General features: G+C 40.7%; 1 protein-coding gene across 1 annotated transcript; it reads right to left on the bottom strand.

The window, feature by feature from the left end:
• Positions 1-1557: 1557 nt before the first annotated feature.
• Positions 1558-19459, bottom strand: SPATA18 (spermatogenesis associated 18). The gene is made up of 11 exons (XM_030449799.1): positions 19295-19459; positions 16463-16568; positions 16242-16351; positions 14679-14788; positions 7649-7886; positions 6498-6656; positions 5782-5957; positions 3363-3486; positions 2921-3016; positions 2099-2144; positions 1558-1642 (listed from the first exon to the last, which is right to left on the bottom strand). The coding sequence occupies exons 1-11, from the start codon at positions 19379-19381 to the stop codon at positions 1635-1637; spliced, it is 1260 nt and encodes a 419-aa protein (XP_030305659.1). The 5' UTR covers positions 19382-19459; the 3' UTR covers positions 1558-1634.
• Positions 19460-19801: the final 342 nt, after the last annotated feature.

The following is a 19801-nucleotide window of genomic DNA, read 5'->3' as shown; positions in this document are numbered from 1 at the left end:
AGGCCCAGTTCATTTATGTTCATGCTTTTGTTTGTTACCAGTGAACTACACCAAGAGCTCCACATCCAAGTGGCAGGTACAGCTTCCACATAAACAACCCACCTATGTTGAGCATGGCAGATCCATGTGTTGTTTTATACTATCAAAATCCTGTTTCTGGCTGTTCAACTATAAAATGAAATATAGATTTCTTTCATATACTTGATTAGTATGCTGCATGACTAAAAGAAATACAGTACTGAAACTTCAGTCCGAGCACATGCACATATAGTTGCAAGCCATAACAAATTCATCTTCATTTCTTTAATACAAAGTTTAACTATCTAATGCTGTGTGGCTAACACCAACCAAAAGCAGCTGACAGAAGTTACATGAAGCTGAAAAAGAAGCATTTACTTCTGATGGCACTTTTACAGGATGACAAACTTGCAGTACATACGTGCAGGATGAAAGTAAAGTAAAAAGGCCCAAATCCTGGAGCATGTACAGGCATGTTTTCCAGGGAGTATTTTGATAATTTCTGACCTTCACATTTGCTTTTTTTGGATTATTTTTGCTTTAACTTATCAGTCATCTCCACAGCCTCCTACAAGGGCGCATATGCACTACAATTCACTGCCAGCTGGATTAGATGGGAGGACTTCACCAACCTCCTGCTCCTAACTTACTTTCTCAGTCATCTCAAAAACAAAAATGCTGATATTAAAATAATACTTACAAGGGGAACAAACTATTTAAGGTGCCAAAATAAAATCTCTTCAGGTCTCTAATTTTTAAATGTAAAACTTAATAAATGTCCATGGTAAGAGATAACTGGACAGGGTTTTTTTCACTGTGTTCATAAGAATTACTAATCTATCAGTCTGGTATGAAAGACCACTAAAAGTGATATCAAGCAGGCCACTTCAAACAAATATTTCAAGCTTACAGTCAGTAGCACTGACTATTCAAAATACTTTAAGTTCCAAACTACATTTTCTTATTACATTCACTTCTAAGTAACAATGAGTTTAACAAGGACTATTACTGCCTTGCCAACACACACACCTCTCCTGGGGATTGCTGGAGTATTGGTAGTTTATGACTGCTCCACATAACTTTTGCACTGTAGCTAGAAAATTCAGTTTACTGCAAGGACACATTTGAAAGGATGTTGTATGAGACTGGCACATCCTAAGATTATTGCTGTTTTCTAAAACTGTAAATAAGCACCGACTAATTGAATTGTTTTCAAGTAACAGCTAATCTCAACATTCTGCAATATTCACCATTTCAGTTATATTAAGCATCCCATCAAGATAATTTCCATCATTTGGTATCTATGGAAAACATTTTAGGTGCAATAACTCTATCTCCATCTCCAGGATTAGAGTTCCTTAGTGCTCTGCACATTTTGCCAAATGAGTATTATCCTGTATTGCATGCAATTTTTTTTTCTTCTAATAGGAGGGGTTGTATTAGAATCTAATATTGTAAATAAACCTTCTATAATTCTAAAAATCACACTGAACACAAACTCCATTTGGATGACAATTGCCATTCACATTATTGTGAGACTTGAGGTATTCCTGAGGAGAAAAGGCACCAGTGAAGTTGTTGGATCCTTGTGTATGGAATTACAGGAACATGCTCAGTTAACGCCCTATTAAAGAAAAAGATGCATTTTAGTACAACTGTTTTTTTCTAAATCTCTAAATTGGCTTGGCATCAAGATGGGTGCACATTCATGCTGCTTGAACCCTCTCACTTCACCATCACCACTTAGCTATCTCTTTGGATTTTGAAAGGCATGGAGCCAGCAGGCATGCAGCTGTGGGGAACACGTTTAACCTACTATAGGACTGTCCACATTGAAGGCAGCTAACAGAGAGAACTCATCAAAGTGATCTGAGTAATGAAAAACAAGCTCTCCTCCCAGACAGAAATTACAGCCCTTTTCCACACATAGAAAAGAAAGGAGCTAACCACTTTAAACATGAGACCTGGACAAGTATATTAGAGTCAAAGCCCTTTGGCATGTTATTTTGACTCTTTCCTCAGTCATTCAAGGGCTTAATGGGAAAACCATGAGTCACTATGAACTAATATGCCCACTTACTTGGGCTTCCACTCCTCAGTGGTGAAGGACTGCAGCTTCGAAACAACTGCAAGAAAAACAGAAAAGGTAACTTGGGGGTGTGCTAAAGAACTGTACCCAAGAAAGCCACCTGGGAACACATCAACATTCAGAAAATTTGTTCCTGTTACTCTATGGGTGCAGCTCCACTGCTAAAATGTCAAATTCAGCAACTTTCCCTTTCACACCCTGCACACACACAAAAGTGAGTCTTACCCAAAGCCCCTCACATTTTCAGTATTCACATTTTAAATTGAGGGCACCTATGCCAATTAATTAAAATAGGCTAACAACTAGAAAGAGACTAGAAATATTGTCTAACTATACCATAAGCAGAACTCTCCTAACTTTTCACGTCTTTTAAGTACTATCTGTGTTCTTTGCCTTCTGCCCATCCTACACTGATTTTCTTCTCCTTTGAGGCAGCAGAGGGTAAATTTAGATTACTAATTCCAGGAGGCAGGGACCATGTGCTGTACATGTACTGCAAGATGACTAAAACGCTTACAAATGATGCAATTAGTTATTCAGAAGTGTACTGAAGCAAAGGGAAGTAGGTGGGAAGCATTCTGAAATTCACAGTTGATACCTCTGAGAATTTAACTGTGATGTACTTCTCATACAGTATCTCCACTGATAATAACCATCTGTTAGTTCAGCTTCACCTCATTCCAGATCCAGCAAAGGCATTTATTCCCAATGTTAAAATGTACATATTTTAACAGCATTTTTAAAAGGCTGCCTACATTCTGAGTTTAAAATGCTTAATGCTGATTATACTGCAAGCATTCAGCCGGGGCTTACATGATGATGGGTTCGAAGAGGACTGCTGCTACGGGTGCGGCTTCTGCCTCTGCTTCTACTTCTACTCCTACTTCTACTTCTACTTCTGCAGGACCACTACAAGAGAAAAGTGTGACAAACCCCTTTTGAGAGAGGACATTAAGTAAAAACAGACTATGCAAGCAGACTTGCTGTGCTGGAGACAAGGCTTGAGGACAGAGAGTAAGCACAGTAAATTTTCTTCTTACAACAGACTCTGCCAACAATCATATATGTGCTTGATTAATACAGTAAGACAAATGGAACTATTAATCCTAAATACAGGATGAGGAACTAAAACCAATATTTGGCATAAATAATTCCAGACATATAGGGAATGGTCAAGAAATTATCTTCTTAAATTTTAACACAATTTTTAAATCCAATTACTATCCTTAACATGTTACTTAACCAAAGTACCTACCAGAGCTCCCCTTTTTGTAACTGCCTTTCCTTTCAAAATTACAATATCATTTTCCATAAGAGCAGGCCATACATGATATGCCACCAACACAGCTGTGAAATCAGAGTCAGAACTACGATGGTACCTGTTGAAACACAGAGTACAAGAAATGTCTGCATATTGCTGCCAAAAGATAAATATGATGCCTTAAGTCATCAGTGTTGATAAAAAGCAGAATACTAGTTACAGCTCACAAACATCTTCCTTGGCAATATTTCTATATCACAAAAATGAGTATTTTTCAAGCGAATCTGTAAAAGAAGTGCACCTGTAAAGAAGAGTTACCAGAATATGCTGCCTGCTTATGCTGAGAGACACTACAATAAAGCCTTCTTACACTTCAGAGGACCACTAGACCATATTCTTACTTAAGACCTACACAAACCAGGCTCCTTGGGTCCACTGAGAGTTCAGATCTCCACAGCACCATTTTGGCAGGCATAGTCATCCCATCTTCCTGAAATACCTTGCTAAAACAAGACCCCTATAAAGGATATTGGATACTCTATCACAGCTATAAAGTTACATCTTAGTATCTTATGAGACATCCTCGCCTACTGATAATGAAAAAGTGAATTTTTAGTCAAGAAAAGTTATTTTAAAGGCCTGTATTAAGAAACCAGATATATATTACCTCCCTAAATCTGTAATATTGGCTGAATATATATCTGGGTTTGTGGATTCAAAATTTCAAATGAAAGAAAAAATAGCAATGAATCTATACATTAGCAATGCATGTACAATAGCAGTGTATATAAAACAATGTTGTAAACAGAATCACAAAGTTCTGTATGCAGGAAGATAGAGGGTACAAGGAGGCTTGGTCAGCCCTTTTATAGACTGGTATCACAAAGAACTAACAGAACTATTTTAATATCTATAAATTTTGCTCCATCTCTGTGTACTACATATATGCTATACATGTAAAAATATGTATGCCACATAGGTATCCATATAGATGGGCAGATATATGAAACACATGTTTTTGAAGTGTAGGAGTCATTCCAAGACTGTAGCACAGCACTCAAGTTGTCTTAGTTCAACCAATAGCTTTGGGTATCAAACAGATAACTGCCCAGTATTTGAACAGGATCATGAAACAGCCTCCCACTGAAGGGCTGGTTTTCTCTATTTCTCTCCTTCAAGCTCTTCCCCATCTGAGGCCATTCAATTTCAAATTATTTTTAGGAACCCCCTCACTGGTGTGGTTTTTCTTGCTTTTGAGAGCTATTTTTTTGGAGCTATCAATCCCATTAGTTTTCTTGAAGGTATGTAAGTACCCTAGACTTCTCTGCCAGCTAACAAAGCAGACAGCCCTGGCCCCATGCCAAAAAAAGAAAGACTATATTGTGGTGCATATTTTTTAAACAAAACTCTCAGTTTTTAAAGAGGCTTTTCTTGCTCAGCTCTACACCAGAAGAGATGGGAATGTATTAAGATCACATGTTGTACAGCAGCCACAGCCTGGAGATCACAGCATGCACTGTGATGGTCCAAGCAGCAACTGCCAGATGTCAGTAAACAAGAATTTTACAAAACAGGCCAGAAAGAAGGAACAAAGATGTTCGTGCTTTGTAAATACTAGAGGCAGAGACTAAACAGGGAAAGGGAAGCTGATGATAATTTTCCTCCTAAAAGATAAATTAAATATGCTCTGGAGACTGAAGTTTATCCAGAAAATTGCTGTGTTATTCTTTAAAAAAACTGTTAATACTTGTCTATGTCCTGGCATTTATATACCATCACTAACCTTATAGACATACCAAATTCACTACAGACCAGGAATATCTGCCCCAAATTAATGCCTAGCATCAATCTTAAACCTTGATAATAATTAGGGAAGAAGTAGACTATACAGCCTGAGGGATTAGCTGTAAGAATCTGACTGAGGTCCTGGAGCAGGTCCAAAGGAGGGCAACCAGGCTGGTGAAAGGACTCGAGCACAGGCCCTATGAGGAGAGGCTGAGAGAGCTGGGGCTGTTCAGCCTAAAGAAGAGGCGGCTCAGGGGAGACCTCATTGCTCTCTACAACTCCCTGAAAGGAGGTTGTAACCGGGTGGGCGTTGGGCTCTTTTGCCAGACGACTTTCAACAAGACAAGAGGGCATGGTCTTAAGTTGTGCCAGGGGAAATTTAGGTTAGATATTAGAAAGAATTTCTTTACGGAGAGAGTGATCAGGCATTGGAATGGGCTGCCCAGTGAAGAAGTGGATTCTCCATCCCTGGAGATATTTAAAAAGAGACTGGATGTGGCACTCAGTGCCATAGTCTAGCAACCGCAACGGTGGTTCAAGGGTTGGACTCGATGATCTCTGAGGTCCCTTCCAACCCAGCCAATTCTATGATTCTATGATTCTATGACTGAAAATAAAGAGTTCTTACTTGGTCTCACTGAAAAGCTCTCCATCAGTACCAAAGGCAATATCAAGAGGAGGATTGAGTGTCTGCATTGAAAAAGCCACACGGCACAGCTCTCGAATCAAATTGCTGATCACAATGAAATCAATTTCTGGTGGAAATGAAATCTTTGGGTTGATGTTCATGGAGCGAATTACTTCCTGAAAATAAACACAGTTGAGTAATATGAGCTCACGAAAGCTTTTATTCATGGGCAAGTTTAGAAATCCCTCCTAAATATGCCTCTCAGCTTTCTACGTTTATAAAGAGTATAAGTTCCCAGAAGCAATGCTGTCTTTGGCTATTCCAGAAAATATCAGGTTCAGAAAGAATGTGCTGTTATTTTAGAAATAAACTATGAGCTACATCACTGACAATAATGAGACTGATTTGGTTTCTTTGAAGATACCGTTTTTCAGTAGAGCACAGAATTTAAGAAAAATGTTAAATTTAGTTTATATCTTCTTGATTGAGATAGCTACACTGTATCTTGCAAAAAATACTGTCAGACAAAGATATATAAAACAAGTGTGGGGCCACAACACAATATTATTTTGAAAAATAAACTGCTACAAGACATAAAGTCCATGTGATAAGCTTCTTTCTCCTTAAGGCTACAGTGAATTTCTACCCTAGACACTCTGACTTTATTAGCTACTGATATAAATCAACATGTCACTTCCCCACTGCCCTTAACTTACATTGACACTGCCTTGAACATCATAGAGATCCTCATGGCGAACTATATAATCCAGGACAGCATCTTCAAGTGACTCAGGCCCTGAGTGACCTAGAGACAGAGTGTCTCTGACACGTATTTTGAATTGCCTGTAGGCCATCTTTGCTGCACGAAATGACTCCTGCAAACATAAAGGACGCTGAGTGGAATCCAAGAGACTGAAATTATTTTTTCATAAATTATCTGAGAGCATTGACTTGGCTCCCCCAGTATCATCATTGTATGGAGGAATGTAAAATGCTGCTGTACAAATGAAAGCTAAAAATATTACTCATCTAGGAGGACTTATCTGATTAAATCAGGTATGATTTATCTGCAGAGACAGGATTGAAAAGCTTCCCACCTAACCTTCTATTTTTATGTAGGATTCCATCACACACCCACACCAATGGAATCACATTCAAAGACATCAAACTCAGAATTCAGTAACAGCATTTTACATGCTACAGCTTAAAATGCCAGCCAGGAGCATTTCTTGGCTGTTAGGGAGAAAGACTGAACTGGACAGTGTCAACTGACTGACAGTTTTGGGGAAAAACTTGAGTTAAATGTGCCTAGGAGCACACACATTAAGAGACACACTGCCTCTCTGACACAGGTAGGTATTACACCAGTTTTATGGAAAAGATTACAGAAGTAAATTTCTTCAGACTGAGATCATAGTACACATGAGGTACTGAGGTAATTTCAAGGGACTCAATAAAACTAGAAAAGCACATAGCTACATGCAAGAGAATGATACGGAAAGATCTTCAGCTTTCTAAAATATAGCATTCCCAGAAGAATTCACCTAAATGACAGGGTGCTGTTTAGTGCAGAACCGTTTACCTTTCAGGGCCATCAAGGCTTATGTGCCCCTTTTAGCACCTGTACTGCAGTTCACTGACCCTATTCTAGAGCTGGGGAGGGACAGTCAGAAAAGGACACTAAACTGAGAGTATGAGGTAAAAGTGTGAGGGAAGGAAAGGAAAATGAAAAGGAGAAAAAAAAGTTTTCTTCTCTGTATTTCCCAGAACTGCTAATTTACACACAATTTAATTCAATCCAGCCATAATATTGGGCCTGTAATATTTACAGTTCTGGCCTGTAAAAGAAGAAAAGAAGTTTTCTTACCACAGCTGCAATGTATATGATCCTCTGCACCATCTCTATGTCACTGATGTATGTCCTCAGAAGGGTCTCTGCATCCAGGCGTTCCTCAGCATAGATGTCCCCAAAGCGAGCAACGAGGCAGCTGCGGCGGGAAGCGTTTGTGCGCCTGGCGCGGCCCGGTGACCGGCTCCTCAGGCGGAGTGGAATTGGTGACTTGCTCCTGGTGAGCCTTGGGGAAGGAGAGCGGCTCCGTATAAGCCTATGACAGAGAGGTAAGAAGCATGAAAACACTTCGCCATCCTCAGATGTCTTTTGCCTAGTGCACAGACTTTTGTGTCAACCTCATTACTGGGGTAAGCTGAGATTTTGAGCCAACATAATTCAAACGGTAAAGCTGCAGCTGGTTAGTTTAATATGAAGACATTTGTGTCAATACATTGTGTGGGCAAGAGTCTGAACAATTAAATTTAAATCCTAAAGAGTGTACAGTCAAGCACTTCATTCTGGGGAAGCACACTTTTCCCTAGTAATATTTTGGAGATTTTTCTTTCGGTACCATTGAAAAGTTATAAAGTCAAGCACGTAAGTTCTGCCATGGTGCAGTTTTCAAAGAGGACTTATAAACAATAAAACCTAACAATCTATTTTTATTCTGTACAGTAGCTCTCAATGTATTTTGTAAAGATGCTCTCTTTGCTGTTTTGCCAGAAACTTAATATAGCTGCCTGAAATTAAAACATTAAGGCACTGGGAGAAATCAGTTAAAGAATTTAATGTTCCTCCATAACAAAGTACAAGAACTTTGCTTTTATTTATACTTCAATTCAAAATAAGGATGGAATTCATGCTGCCTCATATGAACAACTTCTCTGATTCAGTGACTTCTCTACCTGCTCTGCAGAACAGACTTTTGGGCATCCAAGATAGAAATCTCATCCCGCAGTATCTGAATCTGCTGCTCATAGTCATTCAGACGATCTAACCTCCTCAGGGCATCCTTCTCTTGGGCACAGGAAGTCTTCAGTCTTAACCACACAGAATAACATCAGTCACAAGATGTCCTTCTATCAGTGCAAACCATCTATCAATTAATACTCATCATCAACCAAAGAGAACAGAAAAAGGGGAGAAATATTGACCAAGCTCCTTATGCTGAAATACAGGGTAATCAAGTGTTTTAAAAAAGCATACTCCAATGTGTTCTTTTAATTATGCTTTAAAATGTAAAAGTGTACTCTGGCAGGAGACTGGATACACTACACTGTAATCTACAGGAGAGGCCACTGGTTAACGTTTGGTATTCCTGCACTAGCTCAGACAATAAAGTCTAAAAAACAAACTGGTTTCTTCCTCATATTTAAGCTGTTAACTAAACCAGCTCAATTTACTTGCCTACAGTTTAAGACTAGGTATTTTCTTACATCAGATTCTTGGGGTCTTGTCTTTGCTGGAATATATTAGTCAGACAAAGATTATCATCAGTGATGTTTTCAAGAAACATCAAAAGCTAATGATTCCTCTCCTGCTCTCCCCAAGAGAAGCAGTGTTTCATAAACATTGGCAGATAACCAGTAAGCAAGTTTATCTTCCGTCCTTTATTTTCACTTCACATTAGAAAGTACCCCAACATTTCTGCTTTCCCTCATAACATGTATGACGGTCATTTTCCTCTTTGCAAAAGCAGAAGAAAAAAAAAGAAAAAGGATGATTTCCATCCCTTTTGGAGGCATTCAGTCTGTCCTTTCCATTCAATACTGAAGGATCCTGGTGAAATTTTTGAGGATCTGAACCACCTATCAAATTATAAGCTCCCTGTTCAGTCTCCTTAAGGAGCAGGCTGACTGAGAGGACCATAGGTAACTGGTAAAAGGAAAGACTCTTCTGCCTACCTAAGTAGAAAAACTGCAGATGCTGTTGCAAATATGGACATCCTTTGTCAGGTCCTCTAGCAGGGTCTACATAGCAAAGTAGTAAAAGAGGGCTAAAGAATTCTAGTATAAAGAACAACTGGAAAAGGAAAAAAGATTTGGGAAGATGGGTTCTAGAGATAGAGATGGTGGAAAACCATTATGTTCAAAATAAATTAAAAAATGAGTAGTGCAAAAAACCCTATATAATATACAATACACTAGTCAGGCTTTCCTTAAATTGCCATGATAGACAATGCAGACAGATAATAACTATCAATTGGAAAGATAAATAAAAGTAATAATTTCATTTCTGTACTATTTTCTCTTCTTATTTTCCTCTGTTCACATGGCAATTTTTCAGGAAGTTTTAAAGCAATTTTTTTCTGATCTTTATCTTACTGCTGTGAGATCCATAACTGCTGTGAGATGCCTGATCAACCTATTTTGAAGAGCCCTCTGCAACAGCAACACTACAAGATATTAAGGTAACTGACCCAAGCTACCACATTGACTGTTATTAATTACAACCACGTTTATCAAAATTTCTTCCTGCCAATCTATAAAACAGGTCATCCGCACAGCAGAGCAAGAAAAGTCCTCTGGACCTCATTCACTTCAAACTGAGTCATCTGGCTTTGATAAGTTTGATTAGACCTTGGCACGAGTCTAAGCAGCCCAGTCATAAGCTTCAATTTTTAATAGTACTAATAGGATCTTGTTCAGCCTGCATATAACAGTTTCTAGTACACTTTGGTTTTTTGTTCCCCTGAAGAAATTCCAGTTACTTTTAAATGTTGATCTTTTTTTTTTTTTAAATTATTCATAATACTGCAGCAAATAGCTAAATCCTGTTATATCATGATGTAACAAAAGCTCATAGTGACTATAGAATTTAATTATATTGAGTCTAGACCACATTTCCTCTAACATCCCAGGAGACCAAGATGTCCTGCAAAAAATGCTTTAAGTATGCAAGACAGACAGACTACAGACAAGAGGAATGAGATCAGCAGCTATTCCAAAAATCTCAGAAAACAAGTTTAAAAAGCTGCAAATGACTCTCCTGGCAAACTGTTCCTTCCATAAAATAAAATCCTGCCCTAAATGTCACAGTCCTGACCTCACTTTCTCCACTTTTAGAAGGATTCTGGTTTTGACAAGCAAGTGGACACTAGGCAAATCTGATTTGACCCAACTAGAAGGGTTCAACTTTTGTAAAGATGGTTCACAGAACATGAAAAGCACCACCTTTGCTTTGATCAAAAGTTTAACACCCAGGCACAGGATGCAAATGAGAGTGAACATGAAGCTTAAGTATGTGGATATTGCAGAATACTGGAATTCACAGGAAGACAAGAATGGATGCAATCTCACAGTTAGCATAATTCTAGAAGCAAAAATAAACATACAGAAATGAACAAGTGATATTCAATTAGATATTGGAAGCAGAATCTCTAATGGCCTGAGGTTTTTTTTGTTTGCTTATCTTTATCAGAAGTAGTTCATCTTCTCAGTTATCCTAAGAGGAAAGATAAAATTGTGGATATTTATATCCTTTCCTACAGTGTAACCACCAAAATCAAGCTCCCTCAGTTTTTAAGAGCAGCAATGTTATTTAAATGAAAAGCTGCATGCATTTATTTAAGATGTATTACTACATTTTTGTTGTTGAAATGTCAGACCTCACTTGCTGTTGGAAGTAATAGCAACTAGATTTCTATTCTTTTCTGGTGATGTAACACCACAGAAAAACTCCACACAATAAAACCACAACAACAATAATAAAAAAAAAAGATACATTTCATAGGAGTGCAGAACTATTGCTGCTTCTAGAACTGCCTGTAGGTCAAGCCACAAAAGGAAATTAGTTTTAAGGACCACTGTGCTGAAATGGAAAGGTAGCTGCACCCTTACTGATGGAGATTAACTTCCTGGATGCCACCAATGCACTCAGAAATGAAAAAAAAAAATAATAATTTAAACTAAACTAGAGACATTGACATTACTGATGGGCATTACTTCTATGCACATATACAAAACTATTTGGCAAAAAAGGTCTATCAGAAAAAGCCATATAAAGAATTTTAACTCAAAACACTTGAAGTATTTTTTATTTAACACACATGCTACTTCCAAGAGCGTCAGAGCAAATTTTATACAATAGTTTCCAGCTATATTTAGAATATGGCTCTTTCCCCTTTAACTTAATCTACAAGACTCAAATGCTGTCAAGCTGCTCGTTTCAAAGAAATCCACAGAAGTTCAGCCATAAGGTTTCTTCCCACATCCATCTACTTATGCTAATTCTCTCTATATATAGCACCAAGGAACACACCTACAGGATGCTAAGGAGCTAGACCTTTTTGCTTTACCAAAGGTCACTGTAGAATAAGCAGAACCTGCTCAGGTAAATGACAGGTTGTGCCTCTGCATGCTGACTTTCTGCCACCCAATACCCCAAGATTCAATTTCTCTTATGCTGCTTTTAGCTGAATAATTTCATCTTCTGCTGCCAAAGGAGTAGAGGCTTATTTGCTCTTTGTGTCTTCAAGAGCCAACTGGGTTTTTGCCAGACTGCAAGAAAAATTAATAACCTTCATGGTAAAGGCAGAGATTCTACTAGAGAATTTAATATGACAAACTGACTGTTTAAGCTGCCCAAGTCTGTACCAATTCAACATCTGAAAACAATCACAGTGGGCTTTGTCCAGGCTGTCAGCATATAAATAGCCTATACAAAGGCAGATCTGTCTATGTAATAACAGAATTATTTTGCTACAAGACATTATTTTTCATTAGTATTCCGTTCCATTTTCTCCACTGATTTCAACAATTTATAGCATTTGGAAAGACTTCACTGTCCATAGATGGAGTATCATGGGACATGAATTCTCTTTCTCCTGCACCTGTCCCCTGCCTGCCAATAACTACACAATCATGACTTCATACTGCATCACCTTGAAAGGTGAAACTTTCACACCTTACTCCACCTCTGCAGTACTATTCCTCAACCCCTCCATCTTCCAGACTTCTACCTTTGCAAACCACAGCCAACACTTGACCTGCCTGCACAGACAAATGTCACCCATAAAACCGTACAAAAGCTTTACCATCAATTTTCTTCTTGAGAAGAGCTAGCTCAAAATTTCTTTTTCTTGTACTGTAAACTCCCCTACACCAACTCCAGTCTGTATTAGTGAACAAATTTCCTTGTACTTCCCACCTTAGCACTCCAATGGTTTTATCCAGCTCATCAAATAACCTTTCTATCAAGACAGGAGCAGGGGATGACATGCCTCACCTCTAAAACAACCTTTATATATACCTGAACCACAGAATGGTTGATGTTGAAAGGGACCTCTGGAAGTTATCCAGTCCACTCCCTCTGCTCAAGCAGGGCTACAAAGAATCAGCTGCCCAGGACCATCTCCAGACAGTTTTTCAGTATCTCCAGGGATGGAGACCTTGCAAACTCCCTGGGCAACCTGTGCCAGTGCTGGGTCAACCTCACAGTCAAAAAGTGTTTTCTAAAGTTCAGGGGGAACTTCCTATTTTGTGCCCACTACCTTCCAGTTTGTGCCCACTACCTCTGCTCCTGTCACTGGGCATGACTGGAAATAGCCTGGCTCCATCTTCTTTATGCTCTTTCTTCAGGTAAGATCCACCAATCTCCCATAACTCTTCTCTACAGTTAGAAATACCAACAGAAAACAAGCTCCTTTGCTTATTAAACATTCCAGGCTGCGATTATTTTGCAAGATTACCTAATTCTGGCAAAACAGCTGAAATGCCAAAAATTTTAAAAAACCTTTTTCAAAACATTGTGGGATCCTTCTCTGTCCTTCTTTGTCACTTTTGGTATTTAATGTTTACTGTGAGAGCACAAGTTTTTATTATCCTCTCATCTTCTTTCCAGGGGGATGCACTGACCCAGAGCTGACTGCGAGACTTTTTAGATAGTGAAAAATTAGAATGCTTGCATTGATCCAAGATGAGACAAAGATACTAATATGCATTGATGAATCAGGGAAGAGCAACTGATGTCATCTTCCTTGCCTTCTGTAAAACCTTCAATAGAGTTCAATTAAACATCCTGATCTCTACATTGGAGAGATGAAGACTTGATAGAAGGACTAATTGATCATTGAATCATAGAAAGGGATTGGAAGAGATCTCAAAAGATCATGAAGTCCAACACCCCCCTGCCATAGCAGGGTCACCTATAAAAGGTTGCAGAGGAATGCATTCAGGTGGGCTTTGAATGTCTCCAGGGAAGGAGACTCCACAACCTCCCTGGGCAGCCTGTGCCAGTGCCTTGTCACCCTCACAGTGAAAAAATTCTTCCTAATATTTATACGGAACCACCTATGCTCCAGTTTATAACCATTGCCCCTTGTCCTGTTGTTAGTCACACCTGAGAAAACCTTGACTCTGTCTTCCTGGCACTTGCCCCTTACATATTTATAAACATTATTGAGGTCACCCCTCCTTCTCCTCTTCTCCAAGCTGAAGAGAGCCAGCTCCCTTAGTCATTCCTCATAAGGGAGACGTTCTACTCCCTTAATCATCTTGGTTGATAGATAAGGAACTGGTTGGATGGCCATGCCTGAAGAGTTGCAGTCAACAGCTCAATGACCAAATAGAGATCTGTAACAAGCAGTGTTCCCCAGGTGTCTGTAGGGGGACGGGTACAATATCTCTATTAATGTCACTGATAGTAGGACTGAGTGCACCCTCAGCAAGTTTGTGAATAACATCAAGCTGAGTGGTGCAGCTGAGGGAACAGATGCCATCCAGAGGGATGCTGACATGGTTGAGGAGTGGGCCCGTGTGAATCTCATGAAGTTCAACAAGCCAAATGCTATATGATAAATATAGGTCAGGGCAATCACCAGTATCAGTACAGACTGGAGGTAAAAAATGGACTAAGAGAAGCCCTGGGGAGAAGGACTTGGAAATAGTGGTAGATGAAAAACTAAAAACACATGGACAATCCACAGCCTAAATGTATTTTGGAGCTTTGATTTGAAGCCAGAAATGAAACATTTACAAACTGCTATCAGTATTTAGGTGTCAAAAGAAAAATATGGTTTGTTGAAAACTGAATAGCAAACAAATAGAATCATAGTTAATTTCCCTACTCTTGTTGCAAGCGGTTGAGCTGTAGGCGAGTTGAAGTCAGTTCTTCCTGCAGGTCTTGCAGTTGAAAAGTCTGATTGATACTCAGCTCTCTCAGCTGCTTCTCTTTCTCCTACAACAAAACACACACCCATGCTGTTTGAGTGTTCCACCTTACATAATCCATCAGCAATGCAGTACAACATTCCTAGCAGATGTATTTCCAAAAACTTCAGTAAAGACCATTTCTAAAATAACTGAAATTGCATACTCTAGAGGAAAAATACTCACTTCCTTCACACCACATAGCAGAGAAGATGAAAGATCTATGTATGCAGACCCACTACCTATATACGCATCATCTGAACAAAGTGTTCTTGCAGAGGTGTTGTGTTTTTTTTTCCAGTCGTCTTCTGACTGAACATATCAACAACCCAAGGGAAATTTTGGGGAATTCATGTACAAAAAATATCAGAAGAAGCTGTTAGAACAGAGGACCCAACTACTGTTATTCCAGAAAGCATGTACACATGCAGCTGTCTTTAACAACCTATAGGTTTGTCTGATAATACCAGATTTAATTAAGTAACTGTGCTGCAGGCTTTTCTTTCAATTTTGAATGTCATGTGCAGTGAAAAATCCATAACCGGTGTATCAGCTGTATGTACTGTCATTTAGTGACATCACTATTTAAAATTTTAGGATTTTTTGGAAGGACTCTGCTCCTGCAATAAACTAGAACCTGACTCTCAAGGGATAGAACTTTTCATTTCTCCTTATTTTAATAGTGAAAAACTTAGGCAGAAGAGGTGTAAAAATGAGAAGTCAGAGAACATGGAGACATAACTGTCAGACCTCAAAATCTTCAATGTCTTTCCCTAGTCTGCATCAAACAATGCTCTTATTTTCTTTCAAAGCACAAAGCCACAGCAGACCTGTATTTTTTTGTGAACTCTTAGTACTACAAATCCTTCAGTAAGTATCAAATACCCACTAACCCCACATATCAAGTTAGTTTGGTGGTATCGTGGACGTGAGCACTTCATACCCACCCACTATACTTTAATGCTATAAAGATTTTTTTCTTAAAAAAAAAAACAAAACAAAAAAACTCATAGATAAATGCATGGGGTTTATAGACAACTGCAGCTTACACAAGTATCTTCACAGTTTTAGGTTTTTATTAATAGAGATGTGGCTTAAATACTTCCACGATATCTCTGCAAATGTAAATGTAGCACAAAAGGAAAAGAAAAAGCAATATTAGAACAAGAACACCTAGAAAAGGAAAGCAGTACAAGAACATAACTTCTTTTACAAAGCAAATTCTTCCATATTGTCACTCATTAGTGTGAAACAGCATAAACAATAGAATGGCAAAAGTAACTTCAATGAACTCTTTGATTTTCCTTTCAAAGGAAATGTAAGATGAGACAGAGAAATAGTAGGGTTGTCTCCACGAGCATGGTCATATTTCATTAAGCAAAATCAAGTAGGGAGGCTATCACTAACAGAAAGTCAGTAAAGCTCTCTTGCAGGTATATATTCACACAATTCTATATCCTTAAATTAAATTTCCTACGTACCTGAGTGAAAGAGGTGCTGGTTTCAAAAAGCCTTCCTGAAGTACCAGAGGAAGTCCCTAGCCATGGCAGGAGACGAGATTTTATTGTTTCCACACCTGCATAGTGCCCACCTAAGAAAATACATACATTAAGAAATCATGAGAACACTTAAAGAAAGAGCCAGAGCTTGAAAAGACAGTGTGTGTGAAATGTGTTTGTAATAAGACAAGGCACTGATTTACCTTGTCGAGATGTTTCATTGAGGATTGTGAAGAGCTGCCCTTGAATCTCAGAGTTCAGTTCTATTATTTCACAGCATCGGTTCAGATTCTGATCACAGGAATTAATCTGTAAAATCGTGTGTATTAATACATTTTCCTAGGATTTCTTACTTAAAATTATTCCTGTTACAGTCATGAGGGGTTTTTTCTCCTATAGCTATATCTTCATAAGGTTTCCTACTGCATCTGCTAGAATACTCATCTTTAAAAGGTTCACATTGCTAACAGGCAAACAAACAAGGTATCAGAAAGCTGTTGAGAAAATTCATTCCTTTCCCCATTCATAAAGAAGATACAACCACAAATACCTCTGTAAGAAGAACTATAATAATTGTGAGCCTGTCCTAAAATCTTTAAACACAGTTTTGAAAACGATATAGGAGATTGTTGGATGAAAAAGATATTAGTCAAATATCTAATTTTCCGTATTAGCTTAAATGATACATTAGCTTAAATGATACATAAAAGGCTATTATTATCTTGCTGTTGCAAACAGACACACTAGGTCCCCATGCAATTTCATTTGATTTTTAAGAGCTGTCAAGGGAAACAAATACTACTGAAGAATGGGCAAAATCCAGCATTATGCCTAGGAAACAAAAGAATAGCAAAATTACACTACTTTCAGCATGTGCACTTCTAAAAATGAGCTGATGGGTTAATCTGTCCAGGATGCTACTGCACATGCCAGGAGAACACATATTATGTACCTTCTTCCTTAGTATCTTGTATACCACCTTCAGCTTAGATTACTCTCTAGGTCTTCAGGCTTTAATGGCTCCGTATGTTTTTTACAAGCTTCTGAAATAGCTAAAACTCCCACCCATGCCCCTGTCAGTCTGCATTTTGATTGCTTCAACATGCTTGCCTCTGGCCTCAAGGAGCACTGTCTCACCCCACTAACCTCCACCAGAACACTTTTGCAGTGGTGTATTTTTCTAGCTCATTACCCTGACACAGCACCCGTGGAGCCTCCATCTGCCAGCTCCTCCTTTTGCACAGTGGCAGCCTGAAGAAGCTCGTCTTCATTTTCCAAGACCTCACATCCTACCCTCACCTCACTTACGGAGAGTTCAGCTCCCACTATTGCTAAGCCCTCCTGAGGGCTTCCTACACCATACGTTTAGAAGCTTTTAACATCAGTGCCTCCTCTCTTCCTCCTCTGGTGCCTGCACTCTGTTACAGCTTTACAAGCTACCCTCAAGCTCCTTCTTAAAACTGTTTATTGCCATGGATCTTGCAGAGAGCCCCACTGGCTATTAATATGCTATAATTCCTACATACCACGATGCAAAGAAAGAACTGACTCCCCTTGAAAAGGCTGCATCCCTGCTCAGCACCTTTTCTCACCAACCCTAGCACACAGTAGATGGTTACAGGCTCATGACTGTATCAACTATCAGTGCCCTGAAATCTGGAGATGCAACAGTGAGAACACTGGCAAGATTTTCCACTTAGAAAACTTACAGTTGTCAAATCTCAGTTCCCTTCATCTCTTCTTTCCCTGATTTTGTCTTCTCTACTGCTTCTGCTGTTTTACTTCCTCAGTCTCCTACTACCTTGCCTTCCACCAAGCATCCCATTACACCCATTTGCAGCCTTCTCTTCAGCCATACTCAAAGCTCTTTGCTCATGCCTGTTTCTCCCCTTCCAAAGCCCTTCTGCAGCTGTGCTGTCTTACAGCAGCCTCTCAGCCCCTGCAGGTCTCCCACCCAGAAGAGCTGGCAAGCTGGATGACTGTTTTCACTTTCAGCCTCCTTTTCCCTCACATTTTCCTGACTTTTCCTGGGCCACAGGTGATTGATTTCTTTTGCTCACACCTTCAGCAGTGGTCCTTCCATCTACTTATCTTCTAGCACAAAACTTTTCTCTGATCCAGACTCATTACAGCTCAAATGCCTTAAACCTCATTCACCTTTGGACCCCTCACTATAAGAATGGTGCTGGAGTGCATCCAAAGAAGGGCAACAAAGCTGGTGAAGGATCTAGGGCACACGGGTGTTTACTCTGAAGAAGAGGATGCTGAGGGCTGGCTTAATACTCTCTATAACTACCTGAAAGGAGGATGTAGGGAGGTGAGGGATGGTCTCTTCTCCCAAGTAACAAGCAAGAGAACAAGAAGAAATGGCCTCAAGTTTTGCCAGGGGAGGTTTTATATTTAATATCAAGAAAAATTTATTAACTGAAAGGGTTATCAAGCATTGGAACATGCTGCCAGGGAAGCTGGCACAGTGAGTCACAGTCCCTGGACGGATTTAAAAGATGTATAAATGCGGTGCTTAGGGACATGGTGTAGTAGTTGGTTTGGCAGTGCTGGGTTAATGGTTGGACTCGCTGATTTAAATTCAAGCAGAACAATTCTATGATTCTATGATCGCTTTCAGCTTCCAGTCCTGGCTTTCAGTGAACCTTGCCACAGGCAGGAAAGAACACAGCTGAGGCTGCGAGGGCTACATGCACGGGGTCTGAAAATCGCGGCAACGGGTGGCACGCGTGGGTCAGAGTCCCAGAGGGGTCTTTCGACCCTCAGCGGAGGCCACTGCCCGCTCCCAGGGCCAGGACTCTCGGCTGCAGGTCCCGGTTGCACCGGACTAAGGGCAGGGGCGCTGCGGGCGGGAGGCGGGGGCTGCCGCTCCGCGTCCTCCCGTCACCGCGGAAACCGCCGCATGGCCCCGGCACGGCCGTGACGGAGTGGCTGCCGGCGGCCGCCGAAGGCCCGCAGGGTGAAGCGAACTTTCATCGCGCATCCCCCCGGCAGCCGCGGAACCCCCCCCGCTGGCGGCCGCGGCCCACCTCGTAGTCCCGGTACCAGCTCTCCAGCTTCTGCTGCAGCACCCGGCCGCTGTCGGCGTTGACCAGTTTCCTCAAGCCGTCGGCCATGTCCGGCTGCCAGCGCGCTCACGGAGATGGGATGGGATGGGATGGGATGGGATGGGATGGGATGGGATGGGATGGGATGGGATGGGATGGGATGGGATGGGATGGGATGGGATGGGATGGGATGGGATGGGATGGGATGGGCTGCGCTGGTAGTCCCGGCCCGGGCCGCCCCTCCGGGAGCCCCTCGCAGGTAGGGGAGGGGAGGGGGGGAGGGGAAGGGGAAAGCCGGAGGGGATGCTGGTGCCACCGGCCCGGGCGCGCAGCTCTGGGCGGTGCCGCGTTCGCGCCTCCTTTATAATCGTGAGTGTGACGTGGGCCGGGCCCGGCGCGGCGGCGGGTGCCACGGCGACACAGGCAGGGAGCGCCTCGGTTGTGGCAACGCGGCGGCCGCCCCCGGCTGCCCACTGCCCGGCCCGGCCC

The sequence above is a fragment of the Calypte anna genome, chromosome 4A (assembly GCF_003957555.1).
Source record: "Calypte anna isolate BGI_N300 chromosome 4A, bCalAnn1_v1.p, whole genome shotgun sequence".
Taxonomy (NCBI): Eukaryota; Metazoa; Chordata; class Aves; order Apodiformes; family Trochilidae; genus Calypte; species Calypte anna.
The sequence above is the reverse complement of the archived record's forward strand: the minus strand, read 5'-3'. Positions and strand labels throughout refer to the sequence as shown.